General features: G+C 37.6%; 1 protein-coding gene across 10 annotated transcripts in view; it reads left to right on the top strand.

Moving 5' to 3' along the window:
- Positions 1-22,105, top strand: part of BBS9 (Bardet-Biedl syndrome 9) — a 447,491-nt gene that overhangs the window by 297,435 nt on the left and 127,951 nt on the right. Inside the window, exon 20 of one of the 10 annotated variants that reach the window (XM_040472292.1) lies at positions 3,716-3,816. The exons of the other annotated variants lie outside the window; for them this stretch is intronic. Within the exon in view, the coding sequence (XP_040328226.1) occupies positions 3,716-3,775 (60 nt within the window). The 3' untranslated portion in view covers positions 3,776-3,816. Of the gene's footprint in view, positions 1-3,715; positions 3,817-22,105 lie in introns of those variants that run through there. 10 annotated transcript variants of the gene reach the window in all.

Here is a 22,105-nt window from a genome sequence, read left to right as displayed (position 1 = left end):
TGGACTTTGTCTTAGCCAAATGCCTTAATAGCCAAACATTTCAGTGTGTAACTATTCACCGGAACTACTTGATTTGGGTTTGATAAAAAGATGGAGATGGGAAAGGAGACTTGTTTGTCATTCTGTCTGCTGATGCATGAAAGGAAATATGGAAAACTTCATCTTTGCATATTGTGAGCCTGGTGGAGGACTAGTTTTGTCACTGCAGTTCTCTTAAATCCAGTTATCCTATCTTCTGTGTTTCCAACTTTCCCTCTTGGAACCTGTATATCATCCTTATCTTAGGACTCCATACTTTAAATATTGTTTGTCTTCCAAGGATATTATATCATTTTTAGTATGTTCTTACTAATGCAACATAGAATTACATATAAAAAAAGTTTCTGATCCGTGTGAAATAATCTGTAGTATTACAAAGAATCTTAGTATTTTATTCCACTTTGGAAGCCATATTATATATACATAAACATACACATTGTTCTTAAAAAATATGGAAAGTGTTGATTCTCATTTTGACTTGTAAGGAGTTCATTTTGGAGGCATTTTCCTGTAGTCCTGTTAGCAAGTATTGACCTGTAATCAAGCCAAAACAGGGTACATGTGACACCAGTCCCTTTTTTATGTGAACATGGATTATAACTTTTTAAAAAAGTGAATGCCCAAGAAAAGAAGTCATCAGCAGAGGTTTATGAGTTACCAAAACAAAGAGTTCAAGCTGTGCTCACCACAAGGAGAAGTAGTTAAAAAATTAGAGAAGGTGTTTGAATTGATGAGCTGTTTGAATTGGTCTTCTGACCTCTGAAATGACCTTTTCCATTACCTTCTCTGTTTTGAAAGATAATTACTCTCTTCTTCTCTCCCCCTAAGGCAACCCTGGCCAGAATTTCAGCTTTGCCTTTTGAAGGGTGACGCTGCGGTTCAGTGTATTGGGTCAGGGTGTGACCTTACACATCTGTATTTCACTAGGACCACCGAATAGAGATGACCACCACTGTTGTTGGTGTCTCCCCAAATCCAAACCAGTCTGAATCTTGATAGCTCTTAAGAGCAGGAGGATCATTCTATTCTGCTGTAGAACTGTTTTTTTCATTGTCAGTTTTGGAGAACGGTGACTCTGTTATTCAGGGAGATAAAATGAAAAGTTATTTGAAAGAGGTTTAATATGGTATTATAGTCATTTTATACAATATACATTAGTTTACAGTTTACCCTGTTTTTCAACATGTTTAGCTACTGTCTTATCTTAGCACCTCTGGAGTTGCAGCAATGAGCAACTTAATCAGGGCATATAAATTTATTGTACATTGCTAAGGACTTTAATGGGAAGTGTAATAAATCCTTTAAGTAAGGACTAGTCATTATAGAAAGCTGATTTGCAACAGCTAAATGTTCACGTTATACTAGAGTGAGATATAAACACTCCTTTGTAACTTGCATGTCATTATAACACACAGATGTCTTGGCTCCAAGAGCACGTGTATTATTAAATGAGTTCCGGCTTGGATTTATGCCAGGGTCGAGGCTTAGTGATCTTAAGTAAGAGCCCAGAACATCACACGATGGGAGGTCAAACAAACTGCCTTTTTATTAGAGGAGTTCTAGTCCGTGCTTTAGAGTCTGTCACTGGTGAAGAATAGATGCCCAGTATAGTCTGTTCTACAACATACTTTAAGCTCTTTCATAACTAAAGAAAAAGACTTATCAGTGCACGGAGACCTTGAGATATAAGTTGAAAATCTTGCAGAAGGCTCTTACTTTAACACAAGTAGTGGCTTGTTTAGTTGCTTCAAGAACTGCTGCATTTTCCTGTATAGTTACCTGGGGAAGCTGCGGGTAGAGAGAGTGCATCTTTCCCTGTGTTTAAAAAACAGCGTGTAATGTTGTGGGGGAAGGGAGTAGCAGGAGGGAGAGGAAGAAGAGGAGGAAGGTTATATTCTAGGTCAGATCCCTAGGTCAGATTCTGAATTTTGAGGCCTCTGGTCTCTACTGGAAATGAATCCATGCAAGGACCTGGGTAGGAAGGAGGAAGCATGAGCCTGGGTTTTAAGGCTGTAAAGCATTGACTTTGACATTGCTGGATGCAAATACCAGTGGATATTGAACTGTGCTAATATTACTACTAGAACTGTTATTATTTTAGTTGGAGCTCTGATTACAGAATTACATAAGTTTTGAGTGGTTTGCCCATAGTCCCTTTCCTTCTATATGCCCCGTTATTTTCAGTAGGCAGTTTTGCATAATAGGAAGTTCTGAAGAAACACATGTATTGATTTATATCAGAAATGCTGGTATACCATGGTAAGTATACTTAGTATACTACTTGTATGTTGATTTATAAAGTTAATAAGACCTCTGTGACCAGAGTGAGACGCTGGAGCATAGAAAGCTCATGTTTTTATCATATAATTAGAATGTTCTCTGTTTATCAAACTGCTCCTCACTTTGTTAAAACTGTGTTAACTCATCTAAATGGTATTAATACATTTTTGAAGTTGTAATGTATAATTATATTATCATTCTTTCAGGAATACACCAGACGTAGAATCTCAAATTTATATCTATTTGACATGAGCTTCTGGTATACGGTTGCTTGAGATTAAGACAACAACAACAACAACACCACCTCTTTTATCATAGAGACCAAGTCACAATATTTTATAAATCAATATAGGAGGCCCTAAAAGTGCAATCCTTGTGAGAGAAGAGAATAACTTACATGAGCCAAAATTTTCTGTGTTCCTGTGTCTAATATCAGGATATAATTACGAGTCCAGAGTATTACCAATCAGTTAATATTCTAATATCAAATATTAAGTGAATATTTAAGCATTAGTATTTAGTTAATTAATATTAACAATCAATAATAAAATTGAATATTAAATCTATTTTCTTGAAAGAGCCGAAAACTCCCTTACAATGTTAAATGTCATAACTACTATCAAATCAAATCTAAAACCAAACGTTAGTTTGGTACGTGCTCAGTCTCATGATCATATTTGACAAACAGCATATCTGAAAGAATATTAAGGCCTTCACTTAAGCTTTACTTATAGTTGGAAACCTGGTGTTTGGCCAAGAAAGGAAGAAAATGATTAAATGAGAAAGTGGCTTAGTTCTTGCCTTCTCCAATGTCTTGTGTGTATTTCTGCCATTCTATCAAAAAGACAGTACCACATTTTCCAGGATCAGCCACTTCCTCTCATGCTGTTGGGGTGAGTGGTGAGCAGACCTAGCATGAAGACTCAGGCTGACTGCCTTGGTGTGAGGCACATCAATTCCCAGACAGGATCTAGTGTTGAGCACATCAGAGGTCTTCCAACTGGCATCCGGACAAGGCCTGAACATGTGGAGAACAGATTTAGTCTGAGTTGACTGTGAGGCTCATTTCACCCTATATTAGGCCAAAGGTGGCAAGCCCTGCTACCAAGTGAAAGTTGCTTAGTACTAGTAGTGGGGGCAGGGGGCAAAGATGGGTGGTAAAGAAACTAATGAATTTATAGCATAAGCAAAGAAGCATGTCATATTATCAAAGGCCAGAATCAGACCTTAAGAGCATCCATCCAAAGGCCATGCGAGTATTTTTAGGATTTTGTTTTTTGCACATTATCATGGAGGAAAAATCAGAAAAACAAAGATTGCTAAAGATGTGAAAGAAGAGACAAACCATAATATCCCACTTTATTCTTAATTGGCAATCTTCTCTCTTCACTTCTAGGCCAGATGGCCACAGACTGATATTATAATGAGAGGCCTGAGATCCACAATTAATTATTGAAGCTGCAGAAAAGCAACCCCAGTGGGCACATCACCAAGAAACAGACTTCAGAGGAAGTCAGACCTGATATTGCAGAGGACAAACCTCATTACAATTAACATTTGTAATGCTTAATACACTAAATAATAAACAAAGTCTACATTTTCAGTAGTCATGGCTTGAGTTGACTTTGGTATTGTTTTGACATTAAAAAAATTTTGTGTATAGAAAATCTAGATCTGATTTGGATGCTTGGTAGAAGGTTAATCATCTAATTGTTTCCAGAAAGACTTTTCCCATAAATATCTTCTATCATTTGCTACTGAGTATATTTACTATTGTTTTACAGAAATTTACCATTGATCTGCTGAAAAAAAAGGTTTTTTGATGTGGAATGATTAGGTTGGTAATCTGAGATGGATGCTATCTATGGGTCATGTGTCTACTAGAGAATTTCTGTGAATTTTAAACTAATGCTGACTTTGGATAGCTTTAGCCCTAGGTGCAATAGATACATTAGTTTTGGGAGTTTCCAAAAAAAGTATTAAAGAATCATAGCTAATTTTAATGAAGAAGGAAAGGTGAATCCGTGTTGTTCAGGCACTTCCTGTTGCCTATATGATATCCAGTGTTCTTTTTCTTATTTATTAGTGGAACTCCAATTTTATGTGGGGGTTGGGGAAAGGAGTGGGTGGGTGAAGTTTTATTGGTACCTCATTTTTATTTTTATTTTTTTATTGTTTTAATGTATTTATTTTGAGAGAGAGACGACAGCAGGGGAGAGGCAGAAAGAGAGGGAGAGAGAGAATCCCAAGCAGGCTCTGCACTGTCAGCACAGAGCCCGATGCAGGGCTCGAATCCACAAACCATGAGATCATGACCTGAGCTGAAACCAAGAGCTGGATGCTCAACTGACTGAGCTACCCAGGTGCCCCAGTACCTCATTTTTAAAGCTCCATATTCTAGGCTCTCACTCAGCTCAGAGTGGACATGTGCTACAGTTCTGGCCAGTGAAATGGAGGTGGAAGGCCTCCTGCCTTTGATGTTCCATTACTCCGATTCCTAGCTGCCAGGTTTCTGGCCTCTTTTCCCCTGTCAGCTGCAGCGTTGCCTACCATAAGGGATAACAAGGACTTGCGTTGATGGATGTTCTTGCCAGTTCCAGGGCCACCGCTCCTTTGGCTCCCCAGTGCCCTGATCTCAGCTCTGTTCAAACCTCCAGATAGTTCCTCAGCTCAGGACTCTAATGTATATCCTTTGTTTCCTGGGCTTTCTAGTGACCTACGCACATTCTCTTAGGCTGGGATTGACTCTTCAGCTTGAGATATAGTCTGAGTGGATTCCCTTCATCTTGGCAGTTTTCCACTTCAAGGGCTCTTGTGTGTAGTCCCTCATTTGCTGTTACAAAGGCAGCATGGGGTAGGGATCTAGAATAGTGGCTCTAGAGTCAGACTGACCTGGATCTGAATTCTGGGAGTTACTTGATCTTGCCATTCCTCAGTTTCCCAAGCTGTAAAATTAGGATAATATGATACTGTTGTAAGGATTAAATGAGGTAATACTGTAAGGCAGTTGGCCCAATGCCTGGGCATGTAATAAGCACTCAGTAAAGTCGAAATGATTTGATGTGTTAATGATGATTGTTTTACTAAACCAAAATCGAACATTGAATAGAGTTATTTTCTTCCTTCTAAAGAAAGCGAATCTAAGACAGTTTGATCATGTACTGTCAGAACTGGTGCCAAATCTGTGGGTCTAAAACTCCATGGGGCAGGACCCATGTTAGTCTCATTCATTGCTGTCTCCGTAGTATCTGACAGAGGGCCTGGCATAGAATAATAAGAACAATAACTAACATTTATTGAACACTTAATTTGTATTCAGTCTGTTTAAAGCGCTTCACATACATCAACTCATTTCCTTCTAAAGAACAATGGGATAGGTATTATTATTATTATTCCCATTTTGGAGCTAGACTCAAGTCTAGAGAAATTAAGTAAGTAGCCCAAGGTCACATGTCTTAACTGGCAAAGCAGAATGCCAGTAGTCTGGTTCCAGAGCTCCATTGTCTTTCATTAAGTATTCATTGGCTACATGGGGGCAGGAAAGGCGGGAGAAAAAGGTGAAATCCTGTATCTTGGCTTCTTGTATTTGAGGTTGGTTATGGTACTTGCATCATAGAAGTGGATTTTTGCCTCTGCTCTAGAAAGGGATGTCGCCTTGAATGATTAATTTTGGGGAGAACATAATGCATTATTTATTCCCTGGGGCTTCTGTAAAGTCAGCAGTAAAGTGGGTGGGGGGTAGGGGTGTGTGCATGAATTACCACCCATAGCAAGTAGATCGGTACAAAAATAGTGTTGGTTACAGGCAGGTTGGTTTTCCAAAGCATGTAATTTCACTGTTTGAAACTCAGCATGCTTCACCAGTAAATAGCTAAGTTACCCAGTAAAGCGTAGCTAGAGTGGTCATAGGGCCTAGAGCCCTAGGGAGGCATTGGGGGCTGGGTGGAGAGAGGTCTCAATGACAGGAAGCCAACAGTGAGGGCTTAGAATGGCCTCAAGTTTGACTGTTTTTGTGACTTCTACTATGAAAAATTCCTAAAATTTGATTAGTAAGATTTTGTATCATTGGAGGGCATAGCATGTGTCTGTGTTAGAGAACAAGGGCATTTTCTGGGACCTTTTTCTCCATATATAATCTGGAAATGAAACATATTTAAGATGAGGTAAGCACACGCATTCAGATGTATTTATTAGGCCTGTTTCCTTTTTACAATAGGAATTAAGAAAACAAATTGTATTATGTTTGGCCAATAGTAGAAGTACGTCTTTCTTAAACGCCAGTTTATAGAATTGAATTTATTTCTGAGTTTACCTTCCACAATAACACTGTCTTTCTGAAATTTTGATCTTCTCTTTTCTCACCAAGAACCGTAATATTCTGAATAACCAAAATGGTATTTGCACTTTACCTATAGGAAGATTCTGTATATCCTCATTTCAGACTTTGCCCTAACCTCTGTCTAACCTTGGGAAAGTCACCCAGTTTACTGCAGCCTAATGTTCTCATTTCTCTAGTAGGGATAATAGGGTTGAGTACTAAATGACATGATGGACACAAAACTCTGAATGTAACTAATGCAACATACCAAGTGTTCAGGAAATGATATTTATTATTAAATATTATTAAAAACAATGCATTCTTAGTGTTTCATGTATTTAATAACACACTGTAGAATAAATGTAATAAATTTTAAAGGTAAGAGGGCTATTATAGGTGGACAATTTAGCACCAGTGGGAAGTAACAACTGATTGTGTGAATAGAAGAAAGAAGACAGCAGCTATAAAATTAGATACAAAAGCAACAATTGTGCAATAGTTATAGCTATGTAGTGTAGGATCAAAAGAGCTTTCCACCTCTTTATAATTTCTTCCAGCTGGATGAATGTACAGCCTAATACAACAATTGATGTTTATAATAGTGACTTCTTTGAGTCATCAGGAAAAGATTAAATTATGAGAAATGCACTCCATTTAAGAAGGCAGTGGAGTTAGAGGACAATTTAGAAAGATTTTCCTTTAAAATAGTACCTGCTTTACTTATGGCTCTATAAACCCTCAGGTTTTGTAAAAATCCCTGCTGTTGCATATGACTGAGATTTTAAAGGGCTGGAAACCAGGCTAGACCTCAACTGCAGTGCTGGGGTAAGAATGGCTGTGCCATTAGACAAGGCATGTTCTTTATGCTTTTCAGATGATGTTATGTTCTGGAGGGTTCATCTCTGTCTCCATCCACAAAGCTGCTGAGCTAAAGGGAAGAAGGGCTGAGTGGCCCTTGCTGTACTGACAGTGCCAGACTGGATCTAAGTACATATTTTACTCTGGACTTAAGCAGGACTTAAGAGCCTTTTGACTCCTTGTCAGGGGTCAGGTTTGCCCCTGCCCCTCACGTCTTCCTGCCTGCTCTGCAAGGGAGGCAGTGTTATCTAGTGGTTAAGAGTGTGGGTTTTGAGATCTACCACTTAGGGATGCTTTGGATTGTCAGTGACTGAAACCCAACTTAGACTGGCTTAAACAATAAGGCAGTGTGTGGGCCCATATAACTGAAAGTCCAGAGGATTCAGGGTTGTCTGTCCAGTGGCTTCCGTTCGGTTGCCTGGTGACTCTCTTGGCTTTGCCTTCCTCTGTGTTTTGGTTTCATCCTCAGGCTGGTAGTAGTGAGATGTCTACAGCCGTGCTGGATCCCACAGCTGCATGTGACATCTAGAGGCTTATTCTTGGAGGAAGTAAATTCTAAGAGCCTCCAACAGACTTTTCCTTATTTCTTTCTGGCCTGTATTGGGTCAGCCACTCATTTTGGAGGCATTCTCTGAAACTGGAGTAATGATGAATATTGGATATCTTAGGCTAGGTCCCTGAGCCAGTCATTGCCAAGAGGGATGGGATTATAATGATTGCTTTAGACAAATCGTGATTTATCTCGTGTTGGAGTCAAACTACCTAGATCACAACAGCTGCTCTGCTGTGGGTGAATAGGTGTCAAAGATAATGCAGTATTCTCTCTAGAGTCAAACAGACTTGTTCTCAGGTTTTAGCTCTGCCATTTACTAGCTGCAGGCCCCAGCCTAACATTTGTGGGGCTTGAGGGAAGAATCCAAGTGATGGCTCACATATGCTATGTGGACACATTTTTAAAAGTTATAAATCAAGCCAATTGTTTCTATCCTGACAAATATACCTTTATAATGATCTGGCAGGTCGTGTTTGAATTTGAATACTTGGATACCTCAGAGTTCTGTGTACAACATGGTTACATAAGGAGAGTGGGACCCAGGCTTGCATTCTGTGTCTGTAGCTTTCCCCTGCCTCTGTCTCACACTACAAAGTGTTGACATGCCAGCTGACAAGTCCAGGCTATGTCTTACCTACCCAGAAAGCCACCCCTTGTCCACCCCTTGGGCATAGACTTGTGAGCATGTGGCACCTGCTCTAAAGTCATCTCTAGGGAGGGATTTGGGGAAGAGGCCCACAGAGGCTGTGGAGATGAGCTTAGGGCAGTTTGGCAAGGAATTCTGAGCTAATCAGAGCATGTCTAGAAAGGGAATGCAGGATTCTTGGTTAATACATTTCCTTGACCTTATGGACTATTGTACCCACAGAGAGGAGTACAGGGAGGACTCTGGCCTTTCAAAACTCAAACCCAGGGTAAAGGTTTCTCTCTCTGGTATCAGGACAATTCTGATGAACTATAAAGACCACAGCAAGTGACAATTCTGCTGAGACTCGGTTTTCTTCTGTAAAGGGGGTTAATACCCCTAATACCCAGTTCACCAAGTTGTGAAGGTTAAGTGAGGTGAGGTATGCCAAGTACTCACAAAATGCCAGCTACTTTTAGTGTCTTTGGGCACCCAGTGCACAGGTGTTCCCTGGCTCTGATGCTCACTTATGCAAAGACCTTGGGCAAGCCACTCCATCTCCCCAAACCTTACTTCCTCATCTTTGGATGGTGATAGTGAATTAGGATGTAAATGGGAGGGAACATAAAATAACAGCAGCACAGCCTGTGCAGTGGTCGTGACTGTCAGGAAACTTCTGTGTTCCTGATGAGATAAAGTAGAGGTTCTGGATCACTAAGGCCCTCCATAATTTTCCAGGTAAAATCTGCTTCTGACTAGATAATATGTTTGTACCACAGAGAAAGTCCATTTACTAAACCAGAAGGAAATCTTTCACAAATTGTCCCCTGTTTCCCCCCTACTTCAAAGTATTGCCTCTGTGTCCCACCTCTTACCCATGGCAGTCTGAGAAAGTTAAAGTTGTTTTTCCTAGATTTTATTTCAGCAAAATTATCCCCATAGCAATAATTAACCATGGCATTAGAGACAATAGAAAACTGTTAATGGTGAAAACCACCCCCATGTGGTGTGGTAACTAGGCTGTTGACTTTTTCAAAAAAGGCAACATCAGTGTTGAATTGGAGTTCCAACTAACACAAGATCAGAACTACAGGGGATTGTAAGTAAAATCTGGGTTGGCCTCCTTTGTGTTCTGTTCTAACAGAGCTGTTAGTGATAAGTGGTTGCTTATTTGGCTCAACATATTTTGTTACAATATAAAAAAGGAAGTTATTTAATTAGTACTATCGAGTAAATCAATATATCTGCCTTTATGTATTTAATAACAAGCTATTTCAGGAGGATTTCGAGTATGCGGAGATAATAAAATTATTGTGCTGAGGACTAACACTATCAAAGCAGAAGCATGGGATCAGACACAAACACATGTGTGTGCATACACGCACACACACACCCCATTAATTTAAGATGTGTTTATGTGATATTAGTGTTCTTTGGTAAACAATGTCTGTTTTATCTTGGAGATAACAAATATTTTTAGTTATAGTACACAGAGGAAAGGCAACTAAGTATCTTGGGACTGAATTAGGGATGGTAAGTTTTAAAAATTGAAGTTCTAAGTTTTAAGTCCTTGAAACTATTTGGTAACTTCAAATTTCTCACAGGTTTTGAATTTGAATGTAGGAACTGGAATTGATTGTGTATGAAAAGAAAAACATGCGGGGCACCTGGGTGGCTCAGTCAGTTAAGCCTCTGAGTTGGGGCTCCGGTCATAATCTTGCAGTTTGGTTCCTGGGTTCCACCCCCACATGGGGGCTGGGGCTCTCTCTTTCCCTCTCTTTCTCTGTGCTCCTCCTCCACTTGTGCTCTCTCACTCTCTCTCTCTCTCTCAAAAGTTAATAAAAAAAAAACTTAAAAGAAAGAAATATATACCTTTATTTTTTTTTTAATTTTTTTATTTTCAACATTTATTTATTTTTGGGACAGAGAGAGACAGAGCATGAACGGGGGAGGGGCAGAGAGAGAGGGAGACACAGAATCGGAAACAGGCTCCAGGCTCCGAGCCATCAGCCTAGAGCCTGACGCGGGGCTCGAACTCACAGACCGCGAGATCGTGACCTGGCTGAAGTCGGACGCTTAACCGACTGCGCCACCCAGGCGCCCCAGAAATATATACCTTTAATTAAGACAGCATTATTTTCACAGTGGCAGCTGTATTGCTGAAATTATGAATGGAAGGAAAGACATGTAACAAAAGAAATAAGATGAATCTTTTCTCTAACCTGTGCCTGTACTCATTTATATTAGTCCTTTACAAAGAGTCATTTTTTAAGCTGGAATTGGAAGACTCTCTTACTTTGTTCTATGACTATTTTTTAGAGTTAAAAAAAGCAAAATTCGACTCAGAACCAGGATGTCCCTTGTTTTTTCTCTCTCCCTCCTGAAGTATTTGTTTTTTGTATCTTAGGTATGGGTAAATAGCTATGTCTTTTAGATCAAATGGAAAGTGTAGGATTGCTGTCAGAGATAACAAAATGAATGTAGGGTCATGAATATAGAATCCCATTAAATAATGTCTCTGAGTTTCCCACAGTGTCAGATGAGCCTTTGATTGAAAAGTGGCAAGATGTAATATCACCCAAAGAGTTCAAGTTTTTCTTTTTTCTTTTTCAGGTTTTTGAATAGAACAAATACAGATGCCACAAATATCAATTATTTTAACTGGAATTAAAATAAAAATTTAAAAAGCCAAAGAAACCTGATTCTGAATTTGAGATGAGTTTTCTTAGTAAAATATGTTTGTGGAACAAATGAGTCACACTGTTAATTAGTAGGATGACAAGTAAGTAGGGCCAACACTTGGTCTCCATGGTGTACGGTGGAGAATGTGTATGTAGCCCTTGAGCGGGAGCTATAGGTACACTCCAGAAGTATTTTAAACTTCGTTTTCTGGGAAGCCTCTTCTTTGGCTTCTGTGGGGCTCTTCAGACATTGTTTACACAGAGGGTCATCTTTCTGGAAATCCATGGGATACACTGATGAATGAGTCACAGAAGCAATTAGCTTTATAATACTGAGAATTATTGGCAAGAGTCCACATATTTTCTAAGATACAAGAGGAACGACAAGAATGAAATTAGCTTATGCTTGCTTGCTCAGAGGAGTTTTTACCTCCACAAAACTTGTCTCTTATTATAGATACACTCTGAGAAGTGATGTGGGGCAGTTTGTGGTGCCTTTCTTTTGCTTGACCTAAGAGGATTTTGATTAAGAATTTCTCTGAACCAAAGAATAAGAACTCATGAATCTTGGCTAACAGTATTAATAAGTCCTTCCACTATGTTTAATCAATGAGAAATGTCACTATACTCATTTCCATATATTATGACATCAGATGCCTTCTGAAACTAATTTGTTGATGGAATAAAGTATAATTTTTATACTTAAAGTATTTCACAAAATATACAGAAAGCATGTATCCTAGGATAGTCCTCTGAATTTTCCTCAGCCAGCTGACAATTTTGAACTCAAGATTAATTTGTCTGGAAACACGAGAGATTTATCTGCAGAAAAACTTCACTGAAATTGTGTCTGAAAAGAGTGTTATTGAAAGAACCCATTATCTCTATTTAGAGTTTAAAAATACAATCTAACTTTCATTTAAGAACTTTTAGTCAACACTCTTAAAAGTGTCCTTTCCATAAATGACCCTATCATTTGCCAAATAGTTGCCATTTGTAGATCAATAGAAGTCCACAGAGCTTAAGTGACTTGTCAGAATAACCCAGCAAGTGGCAGAATCAGAAGAAGATTCGAAGCTTTTAATTTCTAGTCTTTTGCTCTAAGACAATTAGCTAGTTCTCCCCTGAGCTTTAGCACACGAAAAGTTACATGGAGCTTCCAGATGTACTTTGTGAAAGGGACACTTGTCTAGCTTGGATGAATCTGTGCTTTTTTTTTTTTTTTTTTTAAATAGTATGTATTACAGAAAATTTCTAGTTTGGGCTAAACTATTTATGTTACTCTTTATCTAAGAAGGAATAGAAAACTCAGCTGAGGAAAGGTGAATGAAACACATCTGTAAAGTTGATTTTCTGAATGAGAGAAAAAAGTGAAAGCTAAAACAAACTTAGGTGACTTTTTAAAAACCTGGCTCTCAGAACATTGTGCCAGTGTACCTGTTTATTCATTTGATGCGTAAGTTTTTTCTTGAGAGTATCTCACATCAGTGTATATAATTAGACTTGTACTTAAAATTCTAGTCCATTTGAAGAATTTGTAGAGTTAGCCTACCATTTTGGAGAGAATGTTTATATTAATTATTCTGTACCCATTTCTCTTTGTGAAAAATCCTTCTCTGCTTTTAGGCTAAAATAAGTAACAAGAAGCTGAGGATTGTAGCTAATTGTCTAGAACACAGGATTAGAAATCCAATTCTGACAGAAGCCAAATGAGTTACACTGAATTTGGCACAGGGTGTAAAAGGAACTGGTCTCTGTTAATGACATGTTCTTGTTCACAAGCAGGTGTTTGCCCAAGGGGAGTATACTTGCACTTCTTTGTAAATGTTATGGAAGAGTGGTTCACTGGAATAGGTGAACATTTCTCAATTTCACACCCAGGATATGTCATGGAGATTCTTCTAGTGCTCTGGGTTCAGTGGGCTTTTGCTAGGAGTAGAAGAGATAGGATTCCAGAAACTGTAGCACCCTCCTTATTTGGTGGGGGAGGCTGTTTTCCCTGTCCTTAATTAGACTGCTTCTCAACCCAGTGTCTTTGAAAGGCAGCATTTGTGAAGTGTGTCAAGTGCTAGGGTTTTTCCCTTTTCTGCCAGGAGGCTTTTTGGACGCAGTGGGAATGGAATTAGGGGATCAGGAGTACAGTGCTAAAATAGTTGTTAGAAAGGCCTCATTGTTGATTGCTGAGGGGGAAAGAAGAGAAAAGTTCAAGAAATGAAAAGCAGCCCCTTTCCCCCTTGAGATCTCTCTTTCCGTTGCTGTATGGCTCTTTACACCAGCCAGCATCTCTCAGCATTGTTCTAGCAGTTTGTTTAACTATCAACTTTTATTTTATTCATCCTTTTGGAAGTTTCTCTAGAGCAGTGGTTCTGAATGCTACTGGCATTCAGAGGCTAGAGACCAGGGAAGCCACTAAACTTCCTACACTGCATAGGACAGCCCCAACTCAAGCAGGGGGCCCAAGGTGTCAATAGTACTCACATTGAGAAACTCTGCTCTAGATGAAGAAATTAAAAGACTTTTGAAAGGACTGGCCTGTCTTTGCAAATTTATAGCCGGTTTGTACAAGTAGTTGTTCAAAATATCCCACTCCAGGTAGTGTAGGCACTGAGTTGTTTTGTTTTTGTTTTGAGCACTTCCTTACTTCCTGGTACTATGAGACAGTCTAGGCTCATCTTCTCTATTTCCTGCCCCAGCCCTAGAATCAGCTCTTTCTTCAGGGAAACCTGGTTCTTTTGTGGGAGAGTAGTATTAGAAGCCACGGTCTGGCTGCTGGGTATGCTCACTGACATGGAGTTTTCAACTCCATAATCTAAACTTGGTTTGTTCATTAGATCATTTTTTAAATCTTGGTCTTTACCATATACATGCATTTACTTTAAAAATATTTTTCTGATGTTTGAGCTCATATGGAACATTCAGATTACCCAAGTAATACTGAAATTTGAAATAACATTTTTATAAATGAATGAAATCTCTAATAATGTGATTTATAAACTTTATTTCTTCTTTTATAACATAGTGATGGTATTTGAGACCATTCTTGCCTTAAGTCAATTTTTGTTATTAAGCATGTACCACACGTAGTTTTATTTCATGTTTCCCTATAGCAGGAAGGTGCTTAGTCCTGCCCTGTTAACATACAGATAATTTGTTCTGAAGTACGTGAAAATATGCATAATGGTGACCCTTGCTTTTTGATTAAGTTAAATTTACTTGATAGTCTTTAGTCCTTCATTAGTAAATGTTCACATCTCTGTAGAAATTTAAGGTTTAACTTTTCCTAAGATGATGTCTAAAATTTCCTGGCTTTGCCTTTAAGTGCTATGCTTAGTTAAGAAACTGTCTCCTATACCCATGACCAATCTGCATAACTTATCAGGGTTTTCTCTTTAAGAAACATGGACTTTTAAAACATTACAGGTGCAAGCAAAAATAATTTCGGTTTTAGGACAGAGAGAGAGACAGAGCATGAACGGGGGAGGGGCAGAGAGAGGGAGACACAGAATCGGAAACAGGCTCCAGGCTCTGAGCCATCAGCCCAGAGCCCGACGCGGGGCTCAAACTCAGGGACCGCGAGATCGTGACCTGGCTGAAGTCGGACGCTTAACCGACTGCGCCACCCAGGCGCCCCAATAATTTCGGTTTTAAAACAAAACAGTGCAATTGTTTTTTTCTTATTTGCTTAAATGTTTATTTTTTATGTATTGAGAGAATTCTGAGATTTATTTAGATACAAATTTTATAGTTTATTGCACTTGAGTATACATTTGAAGAAAAAATACAAATAAATTATTCAAGATATTCTTGTTTTTAAAGTTTATGTATTTATTTTTGAGAGAACAAGTAGGGGAGGGGCAGAGGGAGGGTGGGAGATAGAATCCCAAGCAGGCTCTGCACTGTCAGCACAGAGCCCAATGCAGGGTTTAAACTCACAACTGAGATCATGACCTGAGCTGAAATCAAGTGTCGGATGTTTAACCAACTGAGGCACCCAGGCATCTCTGTTCAAGATATTCTTAAAACTTTCTTCACGTTAAGAATCTGTTTGAGATCACTTTAAAACTTAGAGTTCTCCATGTTTATATTTTTCCGAACAGTATTGTCCTTTGTGTCATCCGCTGGTTTGATAATATACCATTATTAAAAAAGAACTTATTGAGGTGAAGTTCACATAACATAAAATCAACCATTTTAAAGTGAACAATTCATTGGCTTTACAGCGTTGTTTAATAATCACTTCTATTTAGTCCCCTAAAATTTCTATCACCCCAAGGGAAACCCCTTACCCGTTAAGCCATTTCTCCAATTGCCCCTTTCCCCTAGCTCCTGACAACCACCAATCTGAGTTCTGCCTCTATGGATTTATTTATTCTGGATATTTCATATAAATGTAATCCTATAGCTTGTGACATTTTCTGGCTGGCTTCTTTCACTTAGCATAAAGTTTTGGAGGTTTATCCACATTGTAGCATGTATCAGTACTTCATTCCTTTTTATGGCTGAATAAAATATTCCATTGTGTGGATATATCAATTTGTTGATTCATTCATTTGTTAATGTATATTTGAGCTGTTTCCACCTTTCAACTACTGTGAATAATGTTGGTGTGAACATGTGTGTGTATTTGTTTGAGTACCTGTTTTTAGTTCTTTTGGGCATATACTTTGGAAAGGGATTGTGGGATTATATGATAATTCTATGTTTAATTTTTGAGAAACTATTAAACTGTTTTCTACAGTAGGGGAATAATTTTAAAAAATTATTCTTAACTTTATGTCTGTTACCTAAATCAAAATAGTTTGGAAGCATACTCTCTTTAGTGCTTTGATTTTATTAAAAAATAGATTATTCTATAACATGTCCATTGTTTTTTACACTTAAAAAAACATGTTTGGATAATTCCCATGTTCCTCTCAGGAGAGTTTGTAAGACTCTCTGAAAGAGTGGAGGCTTAATTCGTCTTCTGCTCTAAGACAATTAACCAGCTCTCCCCAGAGCTTTACATAACCAATTTAAATGTTCAGACACAGAATCTGCTTTCTGTATGATTTGATAAAAAACAAAACAAAACAAAAAAAAAAAACAAGCAAAAAACTTTACTGGGTGTTCAATAATCTTTTATATAGTATACTTAAAGAGATTGTAAATATTTCATTCACTCTGAATAGGAAAAAAAAGACATCAGCACTTTAAGACGTACCTATCCATGAAATAAAATGCTGGTTTCTCCTTTGTCATTCTGTTGGAGTTGTTTTTTTTTTTTTTTTTTTTAAATGTTTGCTTATTTTTGAGAGAGAGGGAGAATGTGAGCAGGGAAGGGGCAGAGAGAGAGGGAGACACAGAATCCAAAGGAGGCTCCAGGCCCTGATCTGTCAGCACACAGCCCGACTCGGAGCTCAGACTCACAAACCATGAGATCATGACCTGAACCAAAGTCTGACGCTTAACTGACTGAGCCACCCAGGTACCCCTATGTTGTGGGAGTTTTAAAGATTGGCCTAAGAAAGATATTCTTTTGCACTGGACTCTTGTAACTTCACACAGCATAAGTCCTTACCAAGTGGATTCAGATATAGTGCGTGCGTTCTGTGGTATTTACTGTTAGCAGCTAATACTTTGTATTGTTTTCTAAGTTCTTCATTTATATGAGCTTTATATTTCCAAAGACACAGAAAAGGAGTCAGGGATCCTATCTATATCAGCTTTCTGATATCCTTAAATGAGTCAACAGAGTACTGGTTTATTACAGATGTTTACAGTACTTGCTGAACTGAATTGATGGTGAATTCTCCAGACAAGAGACCTCATGAATGCAGGAAGTGTGTTTGTCTGGTTCATGGGGATATTGCCAGCACCTAACACTCATAATAAATAATAAATATTTACTGAATGAGTGAACAAACTCTAATGTGTAACGCTAAGTATTTTCTGAGTACTGGTGGAGGCCAGTTTTCTGAAGCTGATTGTTCTCATATCAAAGGTCATTTTAATTTTAATTCTATATTTGGTATCTATGATATTTAAACATGAAGATATGTAATTTTTCCTTGGGTTAGGTACATCATGTTAATTGTTAAGTAATAAAAATCAATCTAAATTAAAAACCTTCACTCTAGTTTGATTACACAAGAACATTTTACTGGGATAATACTTGGTTATTTGTTTGCCTCTCCTATTGTGAAATGTTTCCATTCTATTTAATATATAAAATATTCCATATTCGTATTCATAATCATGGCTGTGTTTTATGTCCCAGGTGTATTTTGTGTTTATATTTGAAGTCAATCAAAGCTCTTTTTGCAATCATTTCCTTGATTAAATAAATGTATAAAGTTTTTGACAAAAAATATGTGTCGTTATAGGAGGTGGAGCCATATAATACTCCTTGAGGGTTGGCATTGGGAGATGGTGCATAGTAAATTTAACTCTAAGTTGCCGCAATTATTAGTTACTAGAAATATTCCCCTATGGAGAACACACTTACCTGAAAACACCATGGGCTGACAGTAAAAACTATTACAGGATATTGACTTGGGAAAGCAGTTTAATTTGAAACTACGAAAGTTTGAAGTGTTCACATTATTTCTGGCAGTGTCAAAAAGTGATGAGTTCAACTTGCCTTTAACTGAACTTTAAAAGAAAATCTGTGTTTAGGCATATACTTATGGAAAAACATTTAAAGATTCTAAGTGGGTTCTTTAAAACCTACTTCACACAAATGAAGATATTACTTGGAACAAGCCAGAATGAGGATACCTAGAAAAAGTGAAAGAATATATCTGGAATGGCAGCTCTTACATAATGGAATTGCTCTTCTGGATTTGGCTCAAGAAACACCCATGAAACCCCTGATCTGTCCACTTTAAAAAAATGTTTTTTATTAGGAAACATTTAAAGAAAGTCTGAGTGAGTAGATCAACTACAAAAACTACATTTTGCATGTTAACCTTTTTAGAATTTATAACTATAGGGCCAAGCCAGGAGAAAATGGGTGATAGAAGAGTGTGTGCTTGTGTGTGATGAACAAAATAGAAGGCCTGGGCCAACCCTAGCCTGGGGAATCCAGAGGGTCTGCATAAAGAGTAATGGATTTATATTTTGTCAGGATTTACCAAGATCTTTTCTTTTGTTTTCTTTTGTTTTGTTTTCTTTTGTTTTCTTTTGTTTTCTTCTTTTCTTTTCTTTTCTCTTTTCTTTTCTCTTCCTTTCCTTTCCTTTCCTTTCCTTTCCTTTCCTTTCCTTTCCTTTCCTTTTCTCTTTTCTCATCTATCTATCTATCTATCATCATTCTTTTAAAGAATTTGCCAAGATTTCTTAAAGAAAGTGGTGTGCCCAGGCTTTCCTTGTGTTTAGTTGTCTGTGGCCTGAGGATTGAGGTTATGTTGTTTAGCTGAACAGACAGTCAATTAATTGAGAAGACAAAATCAAACCACACTGGTTGCTTGGAGTCATGTAGTCCAAAACACAGATGTGCAAAGGCTTAGATTTTCCCTTTGCAACCAATTGTGCTGGACTTGTAGGTATGGAAGTGAAATAGCAAAGGGAATTTCTGCATTAACTTTCAGAGGTGGGAATGCCTATATCTTGCTTTGTAGATCTAGTTTCAATTAGGGTCCATATGAAAGAAAAAAATTATTGTATTGTTTGGAACAGTGAATGAAGTAGGCGGTGAAGTATTTCCTTGTTACCATGATACCTTCCAGTTCTAAAAATTCTGAGATTCTAGACTGTGAGTTTATACAGTATCTCTGGGAACCATGATGTCCTCTTACCATTGCCCTTAATCTTTTATTTTTGTTTGAAATGAAGTTAGTCAAATTCCTCTATACTGGAACAAATTTCAGCTTGTGAAGTGGGCTGTTGCAACCAGAGGTAAACAAAGTTAAAGTAATGGTTTTCAGGTATTTTAGGCTTTTGAGCTATTCTGTGTTAGCCAATCAGAAAACTTAATGTATATAGATTGATATCTATCAAATATTATACAAATGTAAAGATGCTCAATTCACTTATGGAGAAATTAAACTTAAAATTTTAAGTTTGATCTTTCTGTAGATACAGTGCTCTCTGAAATTCTGAATTGACATTTCTGTTTTATGAAAGTGTATGAAAGTTTTACTTTTTATTACTTTGTTTAATGTTTATTTACGTATTTTGAGAGAGAAAGTAAGAGAGAGTGCATGTGAGAGGGGGAGGGGCAGACAGAGTGGGAGCACAAAGCCCAATGCTAGGCTTGATCCCATGAACCCAGAGATCATGACCTGGGCTGAAATCAAGAGTCTGACGCTTAACTGACTGAACCACCCAGGCATCCCTGAAAATTTTACTTTTAAATTATGTAATCTTTTTCTAGATGTATCTATTGCCTGTGGTTCAATGGCCATAAGATAAATCTTATGGTATAATATCCTCAAGTATTTTTAGATGTGCTAACTTTAAAGTATGCTTCATGCTTTTATTTATTTTTAAAGTATATATTTATTTATTTATTTGTTTATTTTCATAGGAAGAGGGAGTGTGAGTGGGGGAAGGGAGGAGAGAGAGGGAGAGAGATAGAATTCCAAGCAGGCTCTGTGTTGTCAGCACAGAGCCTGACAGCAAGGCTCAATCTCACGAACCGCAAGACCACGACCTGAGCCGAAATCAAGAGTCGGATGCTTAACTGAACCACCCAGGCACCCCTGCTTCATGCTTTTAAATGACTATTGTTGTTATCTTGTTAAATTAAAATTATACTCCATCTATAATATATCCAAATTATATTATATGTATATATATCTAATATATAATATATATATTATATCCAATATATATACATATATTATATTGTATAATATATCATGGGACTCATTCTATAAATTTTGCTATCTGCTTTGGCTAATAGAATTGCTTAAAAGCCTAAAATACTTGAAAAACATGATTTAACTTTACATAGAGGGAGACATCATTATCAGAAAAGCTAAGTCAAGGTGAAACAAAAAGAAGCCTCATGAAAATGAGGGACTTTTATTTTTGACAGTGTAGATAAGATTTCAGATTTATTTCTTGCTTTTCCATGTACTCTCTGATTCAGTTTCCTCTTCTGTGAAAGAATAATAATAATAATCTATGTCGTTCATAGTACATAGGATGAAAATAATAAATATTTAGTGGGTATGAAACTATAAAACTTCTTTACAGTTATGTAAAGACTTTTTTTTTGGAAGGGTGAGGAGTAGTTTTCATGAACTTAAGTTTTTCCTCAGAACTTTTAAAGGTCTCCATTTAAATGATCCAATTGAAAATATGATAGCAGCTGGATAATAATTTTTTCTGCATTGGAGTACAGAAAGATACAGTAGTATTTTTTAAATTATTTTGATAGATTGTAAATATGGAGTGCTAGTGATTTCCTCCTCCATTTTTATACTACATATTCAATCAATATTTCATTATATATGGCATATTCACCCAGTTCTTGTTTAATTTTATTTAATTTGGATAATGAGTTCATTACATGGCTGTTATTATCACTATTTACAGTGAGGAAACGTAGGCTTACAAACTCATTCTTTCTATTACTTTCTCTACCAACCCCAGGTTCCATGATGGTATGTGTCACTGATCAGGCTTTACAGTCTAATTGTTAATTATGTTGTTCTTTTAGAACCTGCCAAAAGCCAGTTCTCCCATAAAAGCCACAGCTCCTGTGTGTTTCTCAGTTATTTGGTGGCAGCTTTATATAGAGATAGGGACCTTATTACCTGTAGTTTTATTTCAGAGATAAGCCTTCAGAAAGGCTGAGTCTGTATGGAAAAAGTAAGTATGAATGGTTCTGCTTTCTTCAACTTTTTCCCATTAATCCTTGCATTCATTTCATGATCCTTATTAAAACCATTCCCAAAGCAATTCTCACTGGGGAGGGGCACTGTGAACAGTGCATTTGCAGAGGAAGGCCAGTAGGGGGAAGCATGAGTGGTTTAGTGCTAAAAGTACTTCAGTTTGTAAAGTAAAAGTTACTTCTTTGCCTGTGTCTTATATTGAAAAGACAAGATGGACACACCATAAAAATTAATTTCAGAACATTTTTATTCCATCCAAAATGACTGGTTTTGAATTATAAATCTCTTTCTGGGACATGTCTGGGGTTGAATTCTGGCCCTCCTCACTAGCTTTGTATCCTGGTGCATGTTGTTGTCTCAGTTTTCTTGTATGTAACATGGGGTAATAATAACCTCACCTCTTAAGATTGATTTGAGGATTGAGTTAATATATATAAAGTACTTAGGGCATGGTACATATACTTAATGTATGCTTAATGAACGTTAGCTATGAATATTATTGTTGTTGTTATGTTCCTGCTTTGTTGCTCATAGTTAACTGGACTAATAACTTTAAAGAATACCTGTTCTAACAATGAAAATAGTGATTTCATTTTGTACTATATTTTATGAAGTATAAAAATAAATCAAGATGATATAAATCAAGGAAGATCATTTAATTAGGAGTCATTGTAGTCTTTTAATTTTTTTTTCAACGTTTTTTATTTATTTTTGGGACAGAGAGAGACAGAGCATGAACGGGGGAGGGGCAGAGAGAGAGGGAGACACAGAATCGGAAACAGGCTCCAGGCTCCGAGCCATCAGCCCAGAGCCTGACGCGGGGCTCGAACTCACGGACGGCGAGATCGTGACCTGGCTGAAGTCGGTCGCTTAACCGACTGCGCCACCCAGGCGCCCCTGTAGTCTTTTAAAAAACATTTATTTATTTATTTA

The sequence above is a fragment of the Herpailurus yagouaroundi genome, unplaced genomic scaffold, assembly GCF_014898765.1.
Source record: "Herpailurus yagouaroundi ecotype Mexico unplaced genomic scaffold, PumYag 100, whole genome shotgun sequence".
In the NCBI taxonomy this organism is placed as follows: Eukaryota; Metazoa; Chordata; class Mammalia; order Carnivora; family Felidae; genus Herpailurus; species Herpailurus yagouaroundi.
Note: the sequence above shows the minus strand (reverse complement) of the source record. Positions and strands in the feature narration are given on the sequence as shown.